A 23,959-nucleotide genomic window follows, 5' to 3' on the forward strand; every position below is an offset into this window, starting at 1 on the left:
GACACCATTGTAACTGGACAAATGTTAAAGGCAGTTGTCTATATAAAGGTCAGTAGAAGGAAACAGATGACACAGAAGTGAAAAAGAAGAGCTCCTAGGTTGATAAAAGAAAGAATCCACTGGAAATGACTGTTTCTCTGGTCCTGAGCAAGAATCCGTGATGAGGGTCTTACAAGAGGTGATCTGTGCTCCCAGGATGCTTGAGAGAAGGAGGATTCTTTTGTCTGGGGACACACGGAATCTCAATGGGAAGAATGACCTCTGAACAGACTCTTGAAAGATGAGGAAAGTTTTAATATGTAGACATGGGGCCAGACCTTCTTGATGAGGAAACAGCAGGACCAGTAAGACCCTGGGTGCATGAGACTGCTTGGTGTAGCTAGAACAATAAGGCCCAGAAATGGGACAGTGCAGGGCTTGCAAGTGAGGAGAAAATGGGCCTGGGTCAGACTGCAGAGGGTTAAGGATGAGCCTAAGTCGCTCAGCTTGTCTACCAGATGGTCTCACTGCCACCATGTGTCTGCACATTAAACTAGCCCGGAAGTCAGCAACTGGCCACAGACTCACACTTGGGAACCTTCTCTTATCAGCTCACTCAACAGATTGAACACACTGAAATATCAATTCATCTTAACTCCTACTTTGCTTTCTTTAGCTTTGGCCTCTTTCTTTACCTTCTAAGAACCTTTGAAGACTTGGGTCAATGGCGATTCAGTCCATAGCGAACATGCACTGAGTGCCTACTATGTGCTGGGCCTGTGCTGGCCACTGGAGCTCACAGGTGGGAGTGACAACCCTCCTGCTCTGGCGGCATTCACAGTGTGATGGAGAGACACCATCTTGACACACTGTGTGCAAGGCATACACATGAGCATTTGATGGGATCATGGGGAACCCTCACCTGGTTGGTTGGATGAATGTTGTCGGGAGAGAAAGAAGCAAAGTTGACAGCTGAGTGAACTCTTCAAGAATGAACTCCTAGAGATGATCAGGATTTATATGTCAAGTTTTATCTGAGTGTTGAGAACTGTACGAATGTTAAATGATGGCCCTGGAGTTCAATAAACACTGTAGGCATACGCACTAGGATCCAACATCAGGAGAGGAGATACCATGAACAGAGATGGAAGCATCCTTATCAAAGTCGCCACAGCTTCAAAGCTTACTAAGTAATATTTGGCCCTGTAATATTTATCAAGTACATCAACAAATATATCTTCAAAGAAATGGATCTTACAAAGGATGCAAGCCATCCCTACTCCATGTTATAAACTTACACGCTTTCCCCACATACTGATTTTCATGTCAGTCTCCATGAGAGCTGGGCAGTAGACGTTCAGTTGGGGTCTTAGCTAACGGGGGTCTGTGGCTTGGGGCCTGTGGATCCTTGATACTGTGTGCAGACTTCGATTTACACACACACTTTTCTAGGGGGAGGGGTCCTGGCTTTCATTAGATTTTCACTGGCACCTATGCCCCCAAAGGGCTAAGAAACATTGAAAAGAACACACAATTTACTTCCTAGTGAGACAACAATAGATAAATACATGTTACTTGATTACAGGATGGCAGACTTCCAGCTGAATTCAGAGGAAGAGGGAGAAGGGCAGTTGTTTTCCAGGGTCTGTTGGGAACCTGGACCCAGCATGTAGAGAAGATGAGGATCTGCAGAATCTCCAGCCTGAAGAATGTTCTCTTTGTACTTCAAAGGAACCTTGACTATGAAAGTGTTGGGCAGTGACTCAAACAGATTACCAAGAGCATTATAAAGACAGTGGAAATTCTAAGAAACTTTTGTGACAGGAAAAAGAAAAAAATCAAGCTGGGTAACTATCAGCAATATGTGTATCTGGGCAGAAAATATTTTCCATAATTGGTTGAAAATCAGAATTTTCTGCCCGCTGGTGCTTTGTCTCAATGCCCCCACTTTACAGATTGGCATTGGTCTGTAGAAGGGGACATTATTTTGAAAACAAGAAACTCATGTTTTTCAGTTCCCACTAAAACTGCATTCCCTCGCCTCTTCATTTTCTTAGCTAAGCCTAAGCATTTTACCCTAGAGAAAAGAGTATAGATCCAGAACGAACAGATGATGGATCATTGTTCAGCTCACCTCTTTAACATGGTGACCGCATGGTCCAGATTTTATGGAGAGACAGCAGAGGTTTCTAGAGGCTGAGGTTCCCTAAAGTTCAAATGCTGGATTTTGCTTGTTCTTTGGTTGGGATTCAGGGAGGAGGAGCCTCATAGGCTGTCTGTGGTCTCTGGCCCTTTCGCCCGTAATAATTTGGGGCAGCTATAGCAGAGTTGACTCAGACCCTGAGGAAAGGCTTCAGAGGAAGACCTAAAGGGCTCTGGGTCCCCCAAGCTCCTGTGTGAAGCAGAGAATATCCAGAAGTGGGCTTATGGAAGACCGTGGGTGGTGCTGGAAGGTGAGCTTCCCAGGGACTCCTACGGTGGGAGGGAAGGGCTGCCTTGGGGCTAGACAGTCAGGGCCCTGGGTCTGGTGGGGAATGAGAGTGACAGCCACGATAGGGCCCGAGGGAGAAGGACCAGGTTCTGACCTTGTACACAGGGAATAGACCACAGGTTCTCAAGCCCTAAGATGATAGCAGGGCGGGAACAACTTCATGAACAGGGGCCCCATCACTAAGAAGACCTGCAAGGACCGATCTCAGCCCTCAGATGGCCCTGCAGCCACAAGGACACCAGAGGCTCCCCCTCAGGCACCCCCAGATGGCAAACATGGAGGAAGTGGAGGGTTGGAGGGTTGATTATTTACCTAGAAGAGGAAAGATGATTTTAAAGAGATAAAGATGTTGAAATCAGAAGAGGCTTAGAGTTCCTGGATTGGCTAGTTTATATTGCTGGCTCTGCAGACTGGGGAGGTGGAGGAGGAAGGGTATGGCAGTTACAGAAGGACAAAACATCCCCTCTTCCTTGCACCTGTCAATGTAGCATGTGGAACTGGAGACCCAGGCTAAATAACAAAGTATAGTTTAAAACACCTAGTAACGGAATACTCATTAAGATAAGCTAAGATGGTTTCTTAAACAAGAGTCTGCTGATATATTCTCAGTGGTCTGCAAGTCCCTATTTATAATAATTTTTAAATTTTGGTTTTCCTTTCATTGATCATCTGGAAAGAAGGCACCGTCTCAGTCACCAGGGCAAGAGTGTTGCCAACCTGACCTCCATGGATCTTAGGTTTTGAGCCAGGTATCCTCTGAACGATTCCTGAGGAATCTGAGGAATCTCAAGTTTGGGGAAACACAGAAAGGGAAGCACATGGAGGTGATGTGGATGTGAGTGGGGGCCAGGCCTGGACGGTGCTCAGAGCTGAGCCCATTAGTGTGGATGAGTACTGCATTGGGCACAAGACACGCCAGATCTCATTCAAGTGGCCTGGTAGTTCTCTCTGTATCCACAAGGAGGCCGGGCTTGATTCTTCAAACTGTTTTATAATCTGAAATTATAGTTAAAATTATTATTTTATAATCTGAAAGACTCGGAAAACAGCTGGGATCCACACCAGGACAACTGACCTGTAATTGTAAAAGCTAAAAATAAACCTTGGGGTCATGTGACGAGCATGGGGCAGAGCAAAGGCCAAGCTCTTCCCATTCTTCCAAGACAAGCCCAGATGCTCCAGATTAAATCAGGCTCATTAGGAGAGGAAGATAGTAGAACCATGGCGTAGGGACAGAACTGGACAGGAAAAGGATTTAATCCCTTCTCAAGTGGAAGTTTCAATGAGGGAGAAGATATTTTTTTTTCGAAGCTTTCTGGTACCTGCAGATTTCCTTAGAGGACTGTCTTTACCTTCATTCACCTTTGTGATCTGACCTTATGCACCCTGAAATCCTGCCTGCTTTAATTTAAAGCAATTTTTCTCTTATTACGCCTCCCCATCATCTTTATCAAAATTCTCCACATGTTTGAAGGGAGCCCTGTCAATGTCTTCTAGACTGAGCAACCCCGGTCCTAGAAATCCTTTTTTTTTTTTCCCCCACAAAGCCTGTCTTTCATCTGCTGGGTCATTTGAGGGAGCAGTGGGAGGCTCAGCATTTTCTCCACCTTTAAAAAAAAGGCCCAGCTACAGGATGACTTTCAAATGTTACATATCAGACTTTGTTGACTATATCCTCGTGTCCTGGTGGTTCTCCTTGTTCTTGTTGATGAAAAATACCGAACCTGACCTAAAAAGCAGAATTTCTGCAGCTTGCTTTTAGATATTTTAGTGAACTTCAGAGAAGAGCCCTGATTTACAGGTTACCCAGCCCTGGGAGAACCGTCTGTGCCACATGCATGTTTTACTTGCAAATGTCTTGACAGAGTTGTGCTGAAGCCGGAGAAGAGAGGACGATCCTCGGGCTTGGCTGACTTTCCTGCTGACCTATTTTTTTCTGAGGATGCAGACGATTTCTGTCTCTGGTGCCTCCACACAGAGGTTTGTCCTCTCCCAGTGTATCACTATTAACCTAAAACTAGTTTTATTCACAGGCTGTGCCGTGGTGATGAAGATATTTATTTTTCTTATACTGGTGTGATAAGAGCAGTCACACATACACAGATACATACCAAATCCTCGGTTAGCTAACATAGTGGAAATGGGAACATGTCACCTGGAATCTTAGCAAATTTAATATTACAATCCATTTCCTCCTGCCTCCGCGAGAGCCCCTTCACAAAGAAGGGCCTGAGTTTGGCCCGTGGAACCGCACGGAGGGCAGATGTGAGCTTTGCCGTTGGTTAAAGGAAGTCGTGAAAACTTAGCACCTAGATATCGATCCAGAAGGTTTATTTTTAGCTTTTACAATTACAGGTCAGTTGTCCTGGTGTGGATCCCAGGCTGTTTTCCGAGTCTTTCAGATTATAAAATTGATTTAAAAACAAACCGACAAAACCTTAATCTCACCTGGGGCACGTCTCCCTCTCCCAGAACAAAACATCGTATCTGACTAATGGGCTCTGCAGCTCGTCCATATTTTTTCTCTTTATCATCTTCTATCTGACAGAGTTAGACTGTGCCATTTGTCAAAAGGGTGGCTACTCATTCCCCAGAGTTGTGGCAGCCCCATATAAAATATCTAGAAAATCACCAGCCTGGCCTGCTCAGGTCGATATTTACAGGAGGAACAGACATTTGAGACACAATTATTTTCGTGCTGACCACAACTGGTCTATCGCTTTGTAGAGAAATCTGTTAAGGAATGAAGCAGCATTAAGGGCAGATTTCATCTTTGTTTGTTCCTTTGACTCTGCACTGAAACTGGGTGTGTAGACCTTTGGATTTTGATGGCGGTTCAGGACCTGAACCTTAATGCCAGCACATGAGTCAGAATTCTCAGGAAGAGTCTCCTAAAAGTGATGGCATTCAGGGCAGGGATTGGGGTAGGGGGATGAAGGGGTGTCCCAGATCCCCTTCTTTTCGTGGGTTCCTAAAGACTTGCTAACAATTTTGAGTGAACTGAGTTGTGATAGAGAATTCAACATTTTCTTCACAGATCGAATGTGGTTTGATTGCCACAAATAAGTAAAGGCCTAAACTGATAGGGAGCCCTGGTATTTAGTATCTGCCCCAAATAAAGACTACAATTGAACTATTGCAGAACTAATGTCATCACTTTTGGTGGTTGATCCTTAATTACTCTGATGGCTCCTGGTTAAACATCCTGTACAGCAGGGCTTCTAACCCAGAGTCTGTGGAAACTCAGGGAAGTTGCTGCTCCAAAAACTCCTTGACATTGTATGTAAGCCTTTGAATGCTTGTGTTTATGCACACCCCCCCCCCCAACACACACACACACTCGGGAGAAGAGTTTGTGTTCCTCAGGTTCTCAATAGGGTCTATGACTCAAAAATATTTAAGAATCACCATTACTCAGCAAGCGTCTCCTTGTTTTCCAGACCTATTTTCTGCAACTGTCTTGGAGGGCACACCTAGCACTCCTCATGCTCAGAGGGAGTCCCTTGACAGATACCCCGCTAAGACTTTTCTTCTGTTGAGGGGGTATGGGTCACACCTGCTCAAAACTGTTTCTGGGTTATTATCAGTACTTGCCTAGGCTGCTGTGTAGGTGGGAGGAAGGGGCAAGGGTGGAGGGCAGCCTTGTCTCAGGGTGGTTTGGCTTTCAGCCAAATTATTTTCTTCTCCGTAAATTTTCATTTCAGGCAAAGTCCCATGCCTAAAAAGATTTGAAAATCAATGTGAAGAATTTGGTGTGGGATGCAGGGATTACCACTCTTTGATCTCTATACTGGAGGAAATTCAAATACAATTGAAGTAGATTGAAGGGCTTACTTGGGGATTTTCTCTAGGCACACCTTAGAGGGATGTGCACCTACCTGTTGGGTGTCTCAGTGTTCATGGGATGCGGGGCGCCACACTACCCCCAATTGCCGTGATCTTCCTGGCACTTGTCAGAGAGCATCCCCTTGAATTCAGAACTGAACAATACTCATGAACCAGGGCTTGGGGAGGTAGTCATCCACTCCTTCACATATCCCAAAACTGAATCCTGGAGTGACCTGGACCAGGAGAGGTCAGTGTAATTGGCCACTGATAGACTGACGTGATTGAGATGTGCCTGCAGTGATGTACTGGTCCACACTGAGTGACACTGTGAGAAACAGCCTCTAACATGTGTGTTCATTTGAAGCAGGTTATAGTGGAGGGTGATGGATTCTGCTTTCTCTCCATGAGGCCCCATGGGATAAATTTCTCATGGATCTCAGCTCCAAGAGCAGCATCCTTTAAGGAACAGATTTAGCAATGTAATATGGTTTCCATGACTCAGCAAGCTGCTCACATCATTCTTTTCCCATCGTCTTCTAGAAAGCACAGAGCCAAATTTTGGGCATTGTTAGCTTGTGATTAGGACCTCATTACATCCATATTATGAACTAACGTTACTCTTAGTTTCATTTATTTCTCCTATCCTGATTTCCCCTTTGTCCTGCTTTTCTCATGTTTTCATTTTATTCTCTTGTGTTTATATTTATGTAAACCACTTTAAATTCTTTCTGTAGCAGGGTATAAACACACGAAACACATGAATATTTACAGATTGTTAGTTATAAAGATTTAGTAGCTTCCCAATGTGGCAAGATTCTTAGAACAGACATCTTTTAAGAGTAATTAGGACCTTGCCTTCTAGAACAAGGGGCAAATTTACCTCAAGGAAACAAGTTGCACTAATGAGTACTACAAAAAATGAAACGTCAGAGGAAACTAAAATAGCTGCCTCCTGCCATCCTGATGTCTCCATCGACGAAAAATTAATTAGCAGGTTTCCATTTTAAAATGGCATCTGGCAAACGTCACTCCACAACCTCTCCAAATTTTTCCACCAAAATGGTGTGGGAAGATACAGAAAAAGGTGAAAACTTACATAACCAAGAAAGAATGGAAGTCAGCTTGTTACTAGTAAATGGATGGGGACAATTTTTCACTAAGTACAAAGCCCATGCCAATGAATTGAAAAAAAAAAAAAAAGAAAGGAAAGAAAATTTTTGGAGACTGGTCCACTCTTTCCCTCTCCTAAGTAGTCAGGATAATTGCTGCCCACCCCCACCCACATGCCCCCATCCCCCTAGTATTCTCCCAACCTCAAACCCTGGTTCAGAATGTGAGATAAATGCTCACAATAAAATAAAATAAAACAAAAATCAAGTGAATGAAAGCACAATAGCTGAGCCTTCTGTTGTGGTGGTGGGGCATTTGAAACATCCAGAGGTAAGCTCTACTCCCAACTCTCACTTCCTCCTACTTTTATAACCACTTAGAAAATGTATCTGCCCAAAATATTCAGGAGGGCAGAAGGAAGAACTCGCCACGGAATGATGTTGCATTCTAGGAGATGTGGTCATGAAAATGTTAAGCCCTGGGGGAGAGGGGGAACTATAAACCTTGTAGAAATATGGAATGAATTTTGTTCTTTTCCATTCATTCATTTAATCAACATATGCATTTTCAGTTGTAGGTTCTTAGCCATTTGTTCAAAGAAACATACAGCAAGATGATGAGAGTAGGAAAAAGCTCCTCTCAAGCTGGCAGAGGGGAAATGGTTTGAGTATGTTAGATACTGGCAACAGTGGGGTGGAGACAACATTCTCCTCACTTAGGGATGACTAACAGAAAAAGTTAACATGGAATTTATGGAAAAATACTGCGGAGCAAAGGAAACCAAAGGTAGCTTAAAGGCATCATGTTTTACTAATTCTACTAACAAGCAAGACACAAAGTCTGATAGTGATTTTGTGCTTTCATTAGGGCATAACAATACAGAATGCCAATGAAGAGATATGGAAAGTTATGAGGGAGAAGCACTCAGACTAAAAGGCAAGGCCGTGGCAAGAGATGAACTGTGAGACTGTTGAGACAAAAGACTGCAGAAACACTGGAAGCACAGCAGTAGGGTTGGAACCTACATCTGACAATGGTAATCGCAGAACTAATCCTGGGAACACAGATGAGTGATGGGAGGACAAAATTGGAAAGGACCTCTAGAAGGTGGAGGATAAGATCAGAGAAGGAGAAAACAGTAAGAGAAGATCATAGACATGGACGACAGAGAGTCGAGATTCAACATAAGCACTATGGTGGCCTGGAAGAAGTAAGAATCAAAATGACAGAAGGAAACACTCCTGAGTTGAGAAAATACCTGAGTGTGCAGAGAAGAGCTCACTGTCTTATGTGCAAGAGCACGAAATGAGAGCACACCACCCTTCTGGAAAAAGGTTTGCGCTTTAAAGGTAACAGCAAATCAAACAAATGTTGGAGAGAAGAGAAAGCCGTTATACAGAAAGGAAAAATTAGGCTGTCTTCAGGTGTCTGTTCATCATGCCAAGGCAGGAGGTGGTAAAATACGGGCTGCAGGGCTTTGGAGGGAAATTAAATCTGACCCACAGATGTCATCCCACCAGTGGACATCGGGGGTCGGGGTTCCAAAGGTCAGAGAACCCGTTCAGCCATCCATGGTAACGGATCACAGAGAGACTCACGCACAAAGTTACATGTATGGTGAGATCTGAGGCTGTGGATGCAGTTAGAGAATGTGTGACAGGACTTCTGCCTTCAGCAGACTCTACCTGCTAATCAGGGCTGGTGAGGGCATGCGTCCAGCAGGGAGTGGAGCTGCCAGCATGTGCTGGTATGCTTCCTAGGGACTTGCCAGACTCAGAAGGGACGGAAAGTAAGAAAACCACAGAGCCATGAAGACAACAGTAGAAAAGAGTAGGGACGTTAGGGAAGTGAGGCCTGGTAGACATGAAGGCGAGGGAACGTGAGCTTCTGGGCAGGACCTTGTCTGTCCTACTGACATCCAGAACAATGTGCACGTGCACATGGAGTTTGTCCTCACCAAACAGAGAATATGTATTCTTTTCAAACACATGTGTGTAGTAGTCATAAAAATTGGCCATAGATTGGGTCACAAAGGAAATCCCAACAGATTGCCAACAGCAAAATCACATAAACCATATTTATTGCTCACAATGCTGGGAGGACTCAAAATTAGAGACAAAAACAAAGCCAAACCAACCAGAAAGCTATCCACTCTTCTAATTACCTTTTAATTTTGATTAAATTGAGAATCACCTTGGAAGTGATTATTTACTTAGAAGAGTTTGACGATGGGTGCACTACCTATCGAAGCCTGGGATGCAAACAGAACTGCATTTGAGGGGAAATTCATTATATATTCACCCACATCATCTCTGTATAATGAATATATATATATATATATATTCATATATATATGTCAGCTTTTCAGTTTATGAATTGAACAGTTTTTGTTTTGCTTTATATTAAGTAATAGTTTCCTCTTACTTTCCTGTTTTCTAATATTTTCTAATACATATGTTTTCTACATAATCTAACATATAAAATTCACTTCTAAAACTGCCTCTCAGTAGGGGCAGACCTGGATAGCTTTATAGGTGAATTCTTTCAAACTTTCAGAGAATTATGATGTCATGTAAAGTATTTCAGAAAATAGTAAAAACTAGAGAATCCTTGCCAAGTCATTAGTATAACCTGATGGCAAAGCCAAACAAGATGGCATGAACACGGAAACCTGCAAACAGAAACCAGTTTTTATAGAAAGGATTCAGGTCCCAATATAATTTATGCAACAAATGAAAAGACATTTCAGAGCTAAGCAATCTATTAATGTGATTTACAATCATTAACAGAAGAAAAACTATCTTCTCAAGAGATGGCAGAAAGCAGTTGATAAAACTCACATTCCTGCTTTAAAGTGTTTAGGAAGCCAGGAACAGGCAGATGCTTCTTGGTTTTGAGAATATCTACTAAACATAGAGGAGGCAACATATTTGACCATGTAGCACAGCAAGCAGGTGCCTAAGGATGGCAGCCGGACACAGACCGAATGCCAGTGTCACTACTGCTTCGGAGTGTAGCCTCAGTTGTCTCCAGGGCTAGTTAAGACAAGCAAGAGAAATAAGAGTGAATCATGGGAAAAGCCATAAAAGTGTCCTCCGTGTGGACAAGATGATGATCTGCCTGGAATAGCTAAGAGAATCATGTCAAGACTAGTAGGACTAAGAATCTATTAGGTGCTAAGTTATAAAATACAAACATAAAATCAACAGTGATCTATACACCATCAGAAACTAATTAGAATGTATAATAGATAAAAGAGATCTCATCCACAATGTCAACAACATGTATAACATACTGAAAAATCTCTGAACAAAAAAGTAGGAGGGCTTTGAAAAAAGTCTCTAAAACTTGAGTGAAAGTAAATTGATGGAGACAAGTATGACACCGTTGGATGGGAAGCCTCAATATTATAAAGATATAGATTTTTCCCAAAGAGATAAATGCATTTGGAGCAATCCAATCAAAACTTAAAATTTTTTTTTTAACTTGTAGAGAAGATTGTAAAAAGTCATTCATGTTAGTAAAGGATTGAGAAAAGTTAAGATACTTTATAAAATATCATCAATGAAAAACAACTGTGAAGGGAAGACCATCTACCGGATATCAGAGTGTGTTATGAAGTTATTAAAATTAAAATAAAGTTGTTTTTGTACACAAATGGGACTTCTGCATCCATGGAACAAAATAGAGAGCATAAGGAAGCCAGGCTCATGGAATAAAAAAAGGTTAATATATATGAAAGGGGGCATCTGAGGCCACCAAATTAAAGATGAATTATTTACTCATGATTTGGTGACAAAGGCTTATTTTGAAACAATAAGGTTAGATCTGACCACATTATCATCCAGAAAAGCAAAGAACAGAGGAACCAAAGGGCTCACTGTAAATTACATTGCTCAGAATTGTCCCTGCATGGTGCAAGGTGATAATAAGAAGACTGACTTTTATTGGGCTTATTACTGTTTTAAAATTCTCTACAGGACGTGCATGCCCACTGCTTGCACACTGGATGGATGGCTCCGACTGCCTGTCAGGGACCACCTCAAAGCAAATCTTCGGCAGGTACTGTGTGAACACGTGCGCTGACATTTCTGCCGCTCACTGTTACTAGCAGGCGACAGGGGAATATGGAGAAAAAGAGGATGACGCTGCGAAAATACAGACACCTTTTCAGAAGTGTATTTCTAAATGTCCTATACATATGTGAATGTATAAATACATACCACTGAAGTCATTCTGGGGGTGATGGCAGGGATTTAGGTTGTGGTCGGGGGAGACTATATCTGTATGTTCACAGTTTTTTTTTTTAAAACATTGTATTCATTTATTTATATAACTAAGAAATATGCAAACAGTTAAAAATACATCTACATCCCTGTATGTACCTGTACACACATATATAAGATCTAACCTGAAATATATCTAACCTTATAAAATATATATGTATATATATATAGTATGTATATATGTGTGTATGTGTGTGTGTATTTACATGTAATTTTTTTTTTTTTTTTTGAGAATTGCCTTAATAAAGGAAGAGGGAGAGCAAGGAGGACTTATGTTAGTGCAACACCACTGCCACCTACCGGGGAGGAGAGGATACTGCCAGGGAGGCAGAGAGAACACTAGCCCCGTCTTCTCCCTCTCAGTGCCTTGCAAAGATGACCCCCAGAAGACAACTTTCAAGCCACCTCCCAATAGACAGGAAGCTTCACGCAGCCAGTGGGTGTGGATGTATGGCAAGGGAATCAGGCAGACAACCTTTAAGACTATCCCTTCGGGGGGCGCCTGGGTGGCTCAGTGGGTTAAAGCCTCTGCCTTCGGCTCAGGTCATGATCCCAGCTTCCTGGGATCGAGCCCTGCATCGGGCTCTCTGCTGGGCAGGGAGCCGCTTCCTCCCCTCTCTCTCTGCCTGCCTCTCTCCCTCCTTGTGATCTCTCTCTGTCAAATAAATAAAATCTTCAAATAAATAAAATCTTAAAAAAAAAAAAAGACTATCCCTTTGGGCAAGGGACCCAAAGTCTCTTGTCAGACAGTCTCCCCTTGAGCTAGAGCACAAAGAATCATCACTGAATGGAAGCTTCTATTTCTGCTGTAGGGCTGCAACAGCCCCACAGCGCAAATTTGTAACGATCTGGTTTTACAGAGGAAAACACGAGACCTTGGACCAAAGAAAGGATGTTTTCTAGGCAACATATTAGCAGCTCAGGCAGGATTGATGCCTGATTCTGGGACTTGAGGGCCTCTGAGTCCACAACTATGTCCCCGGGGGCCTCTCCATCAGGGATCCGGCTGATGCATTCGCAGTCATAGCAGACAAAGGTGATGTCCCCACCTGCATCCCAGAGAGCAACCTGAGTTGCCCGCAGCCACGGGGGACAGTTTCTGGCTCACTGATCATTTCCCACCTGAGAACTGGGTCTCTCTCTTCTTCTTTGCCTGAAGGATTTTTCAGTTGTGCATGGAGTTAATGTTCCCTTGGGTGGGGACACTCTGTACCAAAGGCAGTTGGGAGACTGTGGATGAAGACTACTGTCCTCAGGTGAGGGGTGTGTCCCACATGGTTCTCTGAGGGTCCCTGGTGGGATGCAGCCCCAGTAATCTATAGCCTTCCTTAATAGGCCCTTCTCACTGCCCTGGCTCACTCTTGGGGTTCCTGGGATTTCCTTCCACCTAAACCTACACCTGAATTCTTGACTCTGAGGCTGCTTTGCTGAGACCCAAACTAAGGATGCAGGGCACGGTGGTTGACTATTACTGGAGAGGCAGTAGGGTTCCAGAAGTGGGTGTGGTTTCTCCAGGAGTGTGAAAAGTCAAGTTGACGGCATTGTGAGCCTACAGAAGGGAGAGGAACCTAACTAGATCTTCCATTAGACTCTCAGTTTCAAATGCAATCCATTGTTTCTATAAGGTCATTCAAAGCAAATGGTGTGAGAGTGCATGCATGCGTGTGTGTGTGTGTGTGTGTGTGTGCATTTTTCTGCGGAGAGAGTCCATAGATTTTATCAGAGTCTCAAAGGAGGTTCCTGAACTAATCCTTATGGGCAGAGCCACTGAAGATTCTGAGAGGGGATGGGAGGTGGCCAAAAGAATCACAGAACGTGAGTAAACTGTGCCCTGAGTTATCATCTTGAAGTAATATTTACTGAGCACTGTACCACGTCTAGGACAGAGCTTAGTTCATTATAAACATTGTCTTATTCACTCATCACATCATCCTTTGAAGGGGGTGGTAATAGTATCTACATTTACAGATGAAGATACTGAGCCCTAGCCCAAGGTCACATGGCTGGATCTGAAGCCAGGCAGCCTGTCTCTAGACTCCAAACCCTTAGCCCCAAGCCAGCGGCCCTCAAGCTTTAGGGCAGCAGAATCCCCAGGAGAGCTGGTGATCGCACCTGCCTGGACCCCATCCCCAGAGTTTTTGAGTGGGGCAGGGCCTGGGAGTGTGTATTCTAACTCGTTCCCCACTGCTGTTGCTGCTCTGGGGGGTCACACTGCAAACCCGCTTGGAGCCATAAGCTCTTGTCTCCAGAGAGGAGGTCACAGAACCTATCTAGGCTACTCAGCTACTTAGCAGCAAACCAAGACGAGAATCTGGGTCTGTGAATTTTAACCCTTTCCACACCACTCCTGCTTGGAGGAGGGCACATCCGGCTGAAAAGCGTACACCACTCTGATTACCTGTTGTATGTCCAGCCCCTGGGAATGGGCGTTGGGAGAAGACAATTCCTCACTTGGCTCCTTGGAGCCCACGCGGGCCCTTCTCCACCTCCTGGCCTTCCGGTCCATGGTGTAGGGGGCCTCTTCAGGCTCGCTGCTGTCTGAGGTCTCCCTGCTGGGGGCCTGGGGGTTGAAGTTCACGTCCAGTTCTCCCTGCAGGCGCAGCTTCTCTGCTGTGGGTTCCCTGGGGGCCTTCCTCGGCAGCCAGGACAGTCTTGCCCGGCACCCAGCTTCCCGGCAAGAGCCTGCAGAGGAGGTCTCCGAGTCGGAGCACATGGCCTCGGGGTTCGGAGAGAGCCCAGAGTTGGCGGCTGATGGGCCTTGGTGGAAGCTCTGGGCCTGTGTGGGCAGAGGCTGGGGGTTCCTGGGCTGGCCTCGGGTCCGTGGACACAGTGTACTCAAGGCCTCACTCCAGTCAAAGTCCTCCTCGCTGTCAGAGCCCATCTCGTCGTAGGCAGAGGCCACGCTGGAGGCTGCCTCCAGGGCCTGGAACGTGCCACTCTTAGGTTTGGCCAGCAGGCGGGTGGGCGGCAGAGTACCATCCTTCAGGGCCACCCAGTTCCCATCGGGGCTCTGCAAAACCTCGGCCAGGTCTGCGGGGGGAGGGAGGGAAGGAAAAACCAGACAGGCCTGTTATCAACTGACAGCAAGGCGAGGCTGCCCTCTGCGTCTTCCCCACTGCTGGCTCAGGGTCCCAGGGAGCAGCTGACTCTGGGAAGTCCAAAAGGGCACACCTCTTTAGGAGGCAGAATCGAAGGTACCCAAGAAGCCCCTTGAGGCCTTGCAGGCCCAACGCTCCAGGGATGAGGAGATACTCAGAGGTCAGGTTCCTAGTGCATCTCTGCCTGGGTGGATAGTCCCCTCCATCTCAGAATGGCCCCTCTCCTGCCCTGGGATGGCTGGGTTGGAAAGGCAGGGGGTTAGGGGGACAGCTACTGTTAGCAGCCTCAGGTCTGGCTCTTTGTCCTTGGGCCATGGCTGTCCCTGGTCAGATGGGAGAGGACTCTGTCACCGGCCCTGGGCTCCCTCAAGGTTAACACACTCTGCCCTTGGCATTCCTAGAGATCTTACCCACAACGGCCTTGTGAGATGGCAGTGTGAAATAAGACACGCACACGCACACACGCACGCACCCGACTCTGCTCCCAGTTCCTGTTAATATTTGGTCTTTGACCCCAGTTCCTGACACAGGGCTCCCCAATTAAATCCCTTGTAATTTCCCGGGTGACGGGAGCCTCTTTTGTTCTAAGGGGGTGACTCTGGGCGGCTCCAAGATGGGACTGGCCACCAGAAAGACCAAGCCATGATTAGAAATTCAGAACTTTCAGCCCTACCCCCATCCCCTGGAGAAGGAAGAGGGGCTGGAAAATGAGTTAATGATCGACTGTGGCTACGGGAGGAAACCTCCATAAACGTCTCCCAAGTCTGGGGTTCTGAGAGCTTCCTGGCTGGCACGTCTGCGTGCCTAGAGAGGCACCCCAGCTCCTTGGTGCTCAGGACCCTCAAGGACCTCACCCAGTGAACCTCTTCATCTGGTTGTTCATCTGTATCCTCTGTTATATGATAAACTGGTGAACCTAAGTGTTTCCCTGAGTTCTGTGAGCTGAGCTGCTCCAGCAAACGACTGAACCTGAGGAGGGAGTCGTGCACAGCTGGTCGGTTAGAAGTCCGAGGGACGACATGGGACTTGTAATTGGTGTCAGAAGCCACATGGTCCTGAGCCCTTGATGGTGGGATCGGGAGCTACCTGCAGGGAGACAAAGTCAGCACGGAGCTGGAGGCCCCCAGGCTGGTCTCAGAGAACTGGTAGATACGGAAAAACCCCACACATCTGGTCCCAGAAGTGTTCTGTGTGAGCCGCAGAGGGCGACAGAGTTTATTCCTGCTTACCACGTAAGTTTATTTTCAACTCAAGTCACATGCCTCATTCTGGAAAGGATGTGAGGGAGAAGGCGGTTGGTAATTCCAATCTTCTTTGACAGATGGGAGACAAAGGTGAGCGAGGTTACATAACTTGTCGAAGGTCACAGGGCTCATACCTAGTCAAATTGGGATGATCTCTGTCCAACACCGAGACGGCTCTGGCTTAGAGACTGTGCTGTGGACGCCAATGAAGGCACTGATCAAGGGGAGGCTGGAGTGGTCCTCACTGGAGGTCATGATCTGGGTTGGCCAACAGTGGCCTCAGTTTTGCCCAGAGCATCTGTGATGGCAGGTGGCTGGGGCCCCAAGGGTAGACCTGCATGGCAGAGGGTGACAGCTGCTTGATCTTTTTTTTGCGGAAGCCAGACAGGATAGTGCACCCGGGGAGTGAGCAGGATGGTATGGTGCTCCTCAACCACGAGTATCTGGGAAAGCCCCGCTGCCTTGGGCACAGCAATGGCCGAGAGAAGCTGTGTTCCTGTATTAGAAATCTTACAGGACTCCCTGGGGTTTGCGTGATGAGGACCACGGGGCTTTGGACGAGACCCCCTTGTGTGCGGACACCAGCTTCTGGGCTGGAAGCCTCCAGGGGCCACAGGTCCACTGTGCTGGGACACTGGGGCAGCGTCTTGCCAGAGGTCGTTTCGAACACAGATTTCCTATTAGTTAAATGATTACTGTTTCATGTAATGAAGTAAAAGTTCCTGGTGTTCCACAGCGTTGTCCACAGAGTGCTGTACGTACCAGGACTGCTGTAGGGCCACAGCCTTTAGGGAATTCAGATGTTGGTTGAACACATTTTCAGCTCGAGACCCCGGGGCACGTCAGCTGTCTGACGGCAGCCCAGGCTGGCCGGACATCTGTATTCCCTTTCTTCTTGAGTCAGAAAGTGGGGCTTCTTTTCCTCCAGGAGGATTCCAGGCCCGGGGCTGATTTAAGCACAGTCTTCCTGGAAGTCTGAGGGCCTGGGTCCTGCCTTTCCCTGGCTGCTCCCTCTACCCTTAGGGTCTGTCCCCACCAGCATCTCCACATGGCAAAGCTCCAGTGACCTCTCAAAGACCTCATCTGCTTGGTTGCTCTTTTCCCAGAGCACTTTCTTGTCTCCCTGCCCAGATGTGGCCTCCTCCTTCCCTGGGTCTTGCTAGGGTGACAGCCTGTCTGGCTCCTGCCACGACCCAGTCTGAGTTCTGGCTGATCACACATGTGGCTGAGCCCTCCTTCCGATGATGACAAGGTTCCTTTGCCGGGGGCTGGATCTCAGCGACCTTTCCAGCCTGCTGCGTACCCCCAGCTGGCGCAGAGAGAAAAGCAGAGGCCGCTGAGTCAGGGGGCCTGCGTGGCAAGCTCGGGAAGCTTCTCAGCCTTGGTACTCTCATTGGTGGAAAGGGGCACAGCTAATCCCGCCCTCGCCGGGTGTGGGGATTAAATGAGGTGACACCCACCAAGCCAGTTACACGTGCCTGCTCAGAGCAGGAGACGAGTTCTTCATAGCACTTTCACCCTTATCCATCCCTGGGCTGCCCCTAGAACTTGGAATCAGGCAGAGCCAGGGCTGAGCCCCAGTTGTGATTCCTGGCAGGGGACCTTGGTCAAAGAGCACCTCTGAGCCCGTTTCCTGACCTAAAATTGGGGACAATGCGACCCTCTGTGGCTGTCAGAGGATTATTAGAAGACAACATATGTCAAGCCTCGATCATACTGTCTGCTACCCCTCAACCTTTTTACCTTCTGCCTGCCGAGTTGGCCTCTACCATTGGCCACGTACTGCCTACACAGGGATTCATACCTATCTACCCTGTATTTACGACTGTGTACCACAGCAACTACTGTCCTTGGCCATGGAAACATGCAGAAGAGAGCCTAACGACGGTGTTACTGTCATTTGCAGGTAACGGGCTCTACCTGTTGTGGTGGTAATGGTCTTCTGGGGAAAAGGGTTTCTATGTTGCCGGCATTTTCCCAATGCCATGTCCCAGTCTCATGGGTCAGGTGGTGTGGAAGCAGGGACCACAGAGCCCGCCTGGATTTTTCCAGAAATACGCAGGCTTTCTCTCTGAGAGGCTGTTTGTGGCCAGTTAAGTGGTGATTTTGACTTCCCCAGCAGCAGGCGATGTGGGTCTCTTCGGCCTTCACCCTCTGGGCCTCCAATTGCCAGCACTTGCGATTCTTGGCCGGAGGTGTGCTCTGGTTAGCAGAGGCTGCTTGGCTGCCCCAGCAGTGGCGGTCATCACAGCCTCCGGGAGCAGCCCTCGACCAGTGGCAGCAGAAGCTGGTGGATTAGTACCCCCTTTCCTTTGCCTGCTGCTGCCCAGGAGGGTGTTCTACACTGGTCTTGCTGTTCCCCAGCCCTGCTTCATAAGGAGTCATTTCCTTGCCTTGCCTTCCCTTCCCTGTCTCGTGTCCCCTCCTCCCCTCTCTGTGTTCCCTGAGCTCACCTCCAAACAAGCCACAAGTCCTCAGATCTTCCTATTAGAGTCTGCATACAGACACACTCCCATGATGCAAAGCAGACTCGCCCTGGCTGTGGAAAGGGTTCACCTTGAGGGGAGAAGTGTGGTCACCCCGCCCCGCCCCGGGCCCTATACTTAGTTGTTAAGTCAGCCCTCTGGATGGTCTTTGGAGACCCAACTCCCATGCTGCTTTTCAAGGACACATCCATGGCTTTCTTACCTTAAGAAGCTAGATTACTCTGTTCTCTGGACTTTGCAAAAAGCTTTCATTATTGAAGACTTAAACTATACTAGAGCTAATTTTCCTGGTTGTCTACCCCCAGTCCCCTTGCCCCGCCACAACACTGACCAGAGGATGCATTTTCTTCACTGCCCTACCTCCAGTCCGTGAGCAGTTCTGGAACCTGCCCAGGGCTTGTAAAGACTACTTATTGGTGAACCCAGGCACCCACAGGTTGCGGGGGCAAGACTGCGCTCGAGATGTTAGGCCCTCCACAGCCCTGCTGTCTGCATCCTCTCCTGGGGTCATGGGAGGAAGTCACAGCAGGAAAGCCCCGATGAATGCCACTCTGTGCCTGACTCCCAGGCTGGCAGTGTTATAGATGTGGTCATGTACCTGCCTTCGACACCCGCTACCCGGAAGGCAGGGATTCAGTCTGTCGCTGGCCCCCCTCTTCTGCCTTTCACAATCCCAGTTCACCACGTTCTCCTGAGGAAGCTAGAAGCTGGCCAGCTTTTGTCTCCGCAAAAGCATAGCGGGCTTCCTGAATGCCCACCCCTGTGAAAACCTGTAAGGAGCGTGGTCGGAACTGCTCAAAGCTGTACTCGGGTCCCACTACCACACTCTCTTAGTCCTCTGGGAATAGCCATCGAGGACCCTGCACCCTTCCATTCTCTCCTTTGTCCAAATTCTTTCTCTTCCGTGACTGTGCGGCAACAACCAGTCATCGACTACAGAGCAAGGCCCACCGTCCCCAATGGCTATTTCCACCACCGAGCATGTGCTGTGCCTATAGTGGATGCTCATTCAAGGTCTATCAAGGGGAAATGTGTTTGGGGAGGTATCCACTGACTGCTGCGAGCTCTCCCGGGGCTCAAAGTGGACCTGTTGTGGTTTACTCAGCCCACAGCGTCCCTCCAGCTGACCGCAACCATGAATTAACAGGCTCTGGAAGCCACCTTTCCCCCGGGGCATGAATAGAACTGCGGAAAATAGCCAATGGCCATTAGCCAAGATGACCTCTACCTCTGGGTCTCCTCTCTTCTACATTTCTGCTCTGCTGAGACTGGGCCCTGCTCCCAGGTATAATCTGCTTCCCGCTAAACAGATGAGACACTCCTTGAGACCTGTGGGGTTGGTCTGGACATTTTAGCATGTCAAGGTCAAGCATTCCTCAGAAAAACCAGAGGTTTTCTACACAAGTGCTTTATGGTTGTTATTTTAAATCTCTAACCTGAGAGATGCATGGAGTTTTTGAGAAGAGTATGAAATCTTTTCTGTGTGTGGTTTTGTTGAACTAAATTTTGTGTTTATGTACCACTGATACATAATTACACGGGTGCTTCATTTTACAGAAAATTAGGTAAAAAGAAATCATGTTTTGAAAATCAAAAACCCTTTCCAAATTTATTTGGAATGCTCCTAAGTCAGCAGGGAACTATTTTGTGAAAGGGAGTGTTTTCTAGAAGTTCTGATCATCTCCTCTAAACTTAACCGTGTGTAAGCGTGAATTCTGAAAGGCTTTTGTTGTGGTGTTGCTTATTTGCTTGCCTTTATGGAGGGAGAGACACTTATTATCATGCAGTAGTTGAAAAAGCCTGCGAGCCATAATGTTTGCATTTGGCCACATTTGCTGTGGGATCTTGAACAAGACACTCACCCTCATTGTCCCTCAAGGTTCTTGTTGGCTACGTGAGAAGGTGGTAACGCTCCGTAGCGCTGTTGGAGGAATGAATAAAGTAATGCCTGCAGATGGACCCTGTACGTGGTGAAGTGACGTTTAGAGGGTAGTTATTATTGTTTATGGAAGATAAACATATGCCCTGTGGAATTTTAGAGCCCCCTCTCTATGGGAACTTTCAGTCTCTGGTGAGAGATAGAGAAAGGAAGAAAGCCTATGAATGAATGAAGAGATACGTTGGGCAGTAGGAGGAAAGGAAAGAAAAGCTTACTTAGAATGGAAAAAGGCACTTCAAAAACAAAAACCCAAACCATATACATAAATAGGGAACACTTCATGTGCTCCCAGAATCTCTGCAGATTCTACTGGCGGGTGGGTTCTACTAAAAGGTTCACATGGAAATGATCTGTTTTGGGAAATTTTTAGAATGACGGTTAAAAAGCATTGCATGCTTTGTGGTTCTTTGCACCTTGAGGACAATGGAATTTGTTTCAATAGCTGTGGATTCAATATTTTCCCTTAGAGAGTAGAAACGATAGTCCAATCTTTAAAAACCTATTTCTAAGGTGAGTATTTTGTTGCTAATTTTTGTGGTTGTTGTTCAGAAACAGATTCTAGATCTGACATACAGTGGGAGTTGAGAATCCTCTCATGGCTTCTTTTGTGAGGACAATGCTCCTAGCTTCCGTTATGTGTGGTCGGGTGAGGAGAGAACAGACCTGTGCCAGGGAGGAGCGAGCATCTTGGCTTAGACAGTCACAGAGCCCAAGACACCCGGGTGGCCTGAGCAGGGGACTTTGTGGCCCTCAACGGTTACCCATGTGGTTCCAAGTACCTCCAGCCTTTGGATATGTAACTTTGGGAAAGTGACTCAGCTAATTGGAGCATCTTCACTGTGAAGGATTAGGTGATGAGACTGGTTTATGACGGACTGTGTGTCATGGATGTTGAGTCTCTGGAGAGGGGAGCTCAAGGGTTTTATGCAGAGGTGGGATGTTCTAGGAGAAGGAGCAGGAAGAACGGGCAGCAGGCCATCCCCAGGTGCGGTGGGGATGACAGATGTCCATCAAGGACTCGTGTGCACCCAGCCAGGACACCTGCCAGGCCCTCTGAGCTGAAGTTGGGCTGTGTGACTGGTTCCTGCCTGTGGGCTGGGAGTGAAAGTGGTGTGGGCCATGTCCCTGCTGAGGTGGTTAGGAAGCAGGTGAACTCACTTCTCTGTTCTCTCTTCTTCCATCTGCTGGCCAGTGTGAATGACCCAGCAGAAAGCTCAGAGGCCGTGGAGGACAGCAGAGCCTTGGGCCTCCGCAGACCTCCCACAGCCAGGACACTGCATTGCACTGGTATTTGATGAGAACCTAAACTAGTATGTTAAGCCACCTAAATGTTTGGTTTCTTTGTTATGGGAGCGAGTATCACCCTCACTATTATGTAAGGTTTCAAAAAGGACACTCTTAAAACCAACCCTCACTGAGACCCAAATCCTCTGAACACTGACATAGCCTGCTAGGTTGGATTAGTGTTTCTGGTCTGCATGAGACCTGTTCTCCTGGTCCATGTGGAATGGGAAGCTGAAATGTGGCCAGGAAGCTGAGGCATTTTTAACACCCTGGCCCTGGAGCACCCCAGCCCCCATTGTCCCACAGGTCTCAGCGGGAAGACTGCCCAGTGGAAAACATAATTGCATTATACGTGTGTGCTTGGTAGAGGCCTCATGACTCGGTGGCTCAGTGGCCCCAAATGGGCCCACACCAACTCGGGCTGAGCGGGAAGAAGCCTCCCAACAGCACTCCTGGGACCCACAGACCAACCAGATGCCACTTAAAACCGTTACTTGTCTCGTCCAGCCTGTCCGTGCTCTTCCAGCTGGGCAAGGTTGCCTCCTCCCGAGGTGGCTGGGCCTGGCTCCTCCGCGGTCTCGATGAAGCCTCCAGGGAAGGGGGCTTCAGGGCATCCTCTCTGCGGAGTGAGAACGCAGACTGGGACTGCTGTGGAGAAAAAAAAGGGGAAGAGAGCAGACTGAGGGGCGCAGTCATGGGAAGGGATGCCTTCCATTTTCTGGTAGATGACACAGTGTGGAGAAGACGTGTCTGATGGTGTTGGTTCTTCCCGCGCTGGGGCTTCCAGCTGCAAACAGTGCGTTTGCAGTGCCAACAGGCCCTGTTGATTCTGCTGAAGCTGGCCAGGTCCACCCGAAAGCATCAGAACCCTAGTGGGTAGTGGCTGCAGACAGCCTTTTATCCAGCCATCCTCCTGGCAACATTTCTTAGGTCAACTGTGCTCAAAAAAGAAAGCATCTTCCCTCGGAAGACCTCCAAACCCAAGGTTGGGCAACCCGCACAGAAACTTAGGGCGCAATGTCAATCCTACAACAGATCCGTGAGCCAAGTATGGCCCATCCACAAACCTACAACTATTGCAACACGTACCACTTAGCGTCTGAATTAAAGAAGGGAAAAGGAGCTGTTACCTAAGAAGCGGAGGCAGTGAGATTTCAAAGGACAAGCGGAGACACTGTTTGAATCATATCACAGGTACATGGAGGGCGAGGTCTGAGCTGGAGGACAGCCAAGCTAACACACACATCAAGTGGCTTTCAGCTGAGTGCCGCTCCCTTTATTCCAAGGGCAAGAAAGCCCGGACTCTGTCCCTTGTGCCAAGAAAACAAGGTTTTCATGGGGATGGGTATTCAGGGAGCCACCTATGATTTTGCTAAATCCTTATTCTGATGAACAGCTTCCAGAGAGAAAAGAGATCAAATTTGATGGTCAAATGAAGTTACTAAAAATGAAGAAAAAAGTCTTTCTATGGTAAACTCCTGTGTACTCAGGTAATATACCCCTGACATTCATCCCACCGTGGTCTGGCAAGAAGCCTCCCCTTTGATGTAATCCCACACATAACTGCATAACTGTCTTACAGTCCTACTACAACCTTTCAGTTCTTCCAAAGACCGTGAGCTCCTTGACAGCAGGAATGGTGTTTTGGATGTGGTCCTTGGTTGCCTGTTTGTGACTGAATTTCCAGGACTTCAGACAGAGTTTAGACAGACAGCTCCTTAAGGGAGTTGACCATCCTTCGCCAGGTACAGTATGGAGAGTATGGAGCCATTTTCTATGCCCTGACTTTGCCTTTTTTTTTTTTTTTTTAATATCTGCCAGCTTCTCACTATAAATCACTGAACACATGCTTACAAAAGAGGAAAAATGACACTGAATGTTTCACTTTATAGAGGGTCACATGGTATTTTATATTTGTCTGTATGTGTCTTTAAGAGTTAGCTTGGGTCCATTTTTATGGGACAAAAATGCTTCCCATCTACAAAAGCCTACACCAAGAAATGAAAAGTCCCTGTGGTTCTAACACGGAGGACGGCATCTCTGTTCTTTGCGAGTGAGTTGGGGACCCCAGACTTTTACACTAGATTTCAGGAAAGCCATTGTTTCACACTAGAAGAAAACTATACCCTGACAACCACAAAAGACCCCAAGATCTGGCTTCAGTAGGTTTCAGGACACCTCTGGCCTTGTCTCCAGCCAGGGTGGAAAAGCTCC

The 23,959-nt window shown here is 47.2% G+C and overlaps 1 protein-coding gene across 1 annotated transcript in view; it reads right to left on the bottom strand.

Annotated features, from left to right (window-relative positions):
* MYRIP (myosin VIIA and Rab interacting protein) overlaps nucleotides 1-23,959 on the bottom strand; it is a 374,614-nt gene that overhangs the window by 43,160 nt on the left and 307,495 nt on the right. Inside the window, exons 9-10 of the mRNA XM_032861130.1 lie at nucleotides 22,240-22,393; nucleotides 14,093-14,724 (exon numbers count right to left, since the gene is read on the bottom strand). Of these exons, the coding sequence (XP_032717021.1) occupies nucleotides 14,093-14,724; nucleotides 22,240-22,393 (786 nt within the window). The remainder of the gene's footprint in view (nucleotides 1-14,092; nucleotides 14,725-22,239; nucleotides 22,394-23,959) is intronic.

The sequence above is a fragment of the Lontra canadensis genome, unplaced genomic scaffold (genome assembly GCF_010015895.1).
Source record: "Lontra canadensis isolate GAN:19392208 unplaced genomic scaffold, GSC_riverotter_1.0 scaffold20, whole genome shotgun sequence".
NCBI classification, from domain to species: Eukaryota; Metazoa; Chordata; class Mammalia; order Carnivora; family Mustelidae; genus Lontra; species Lontra canadensis.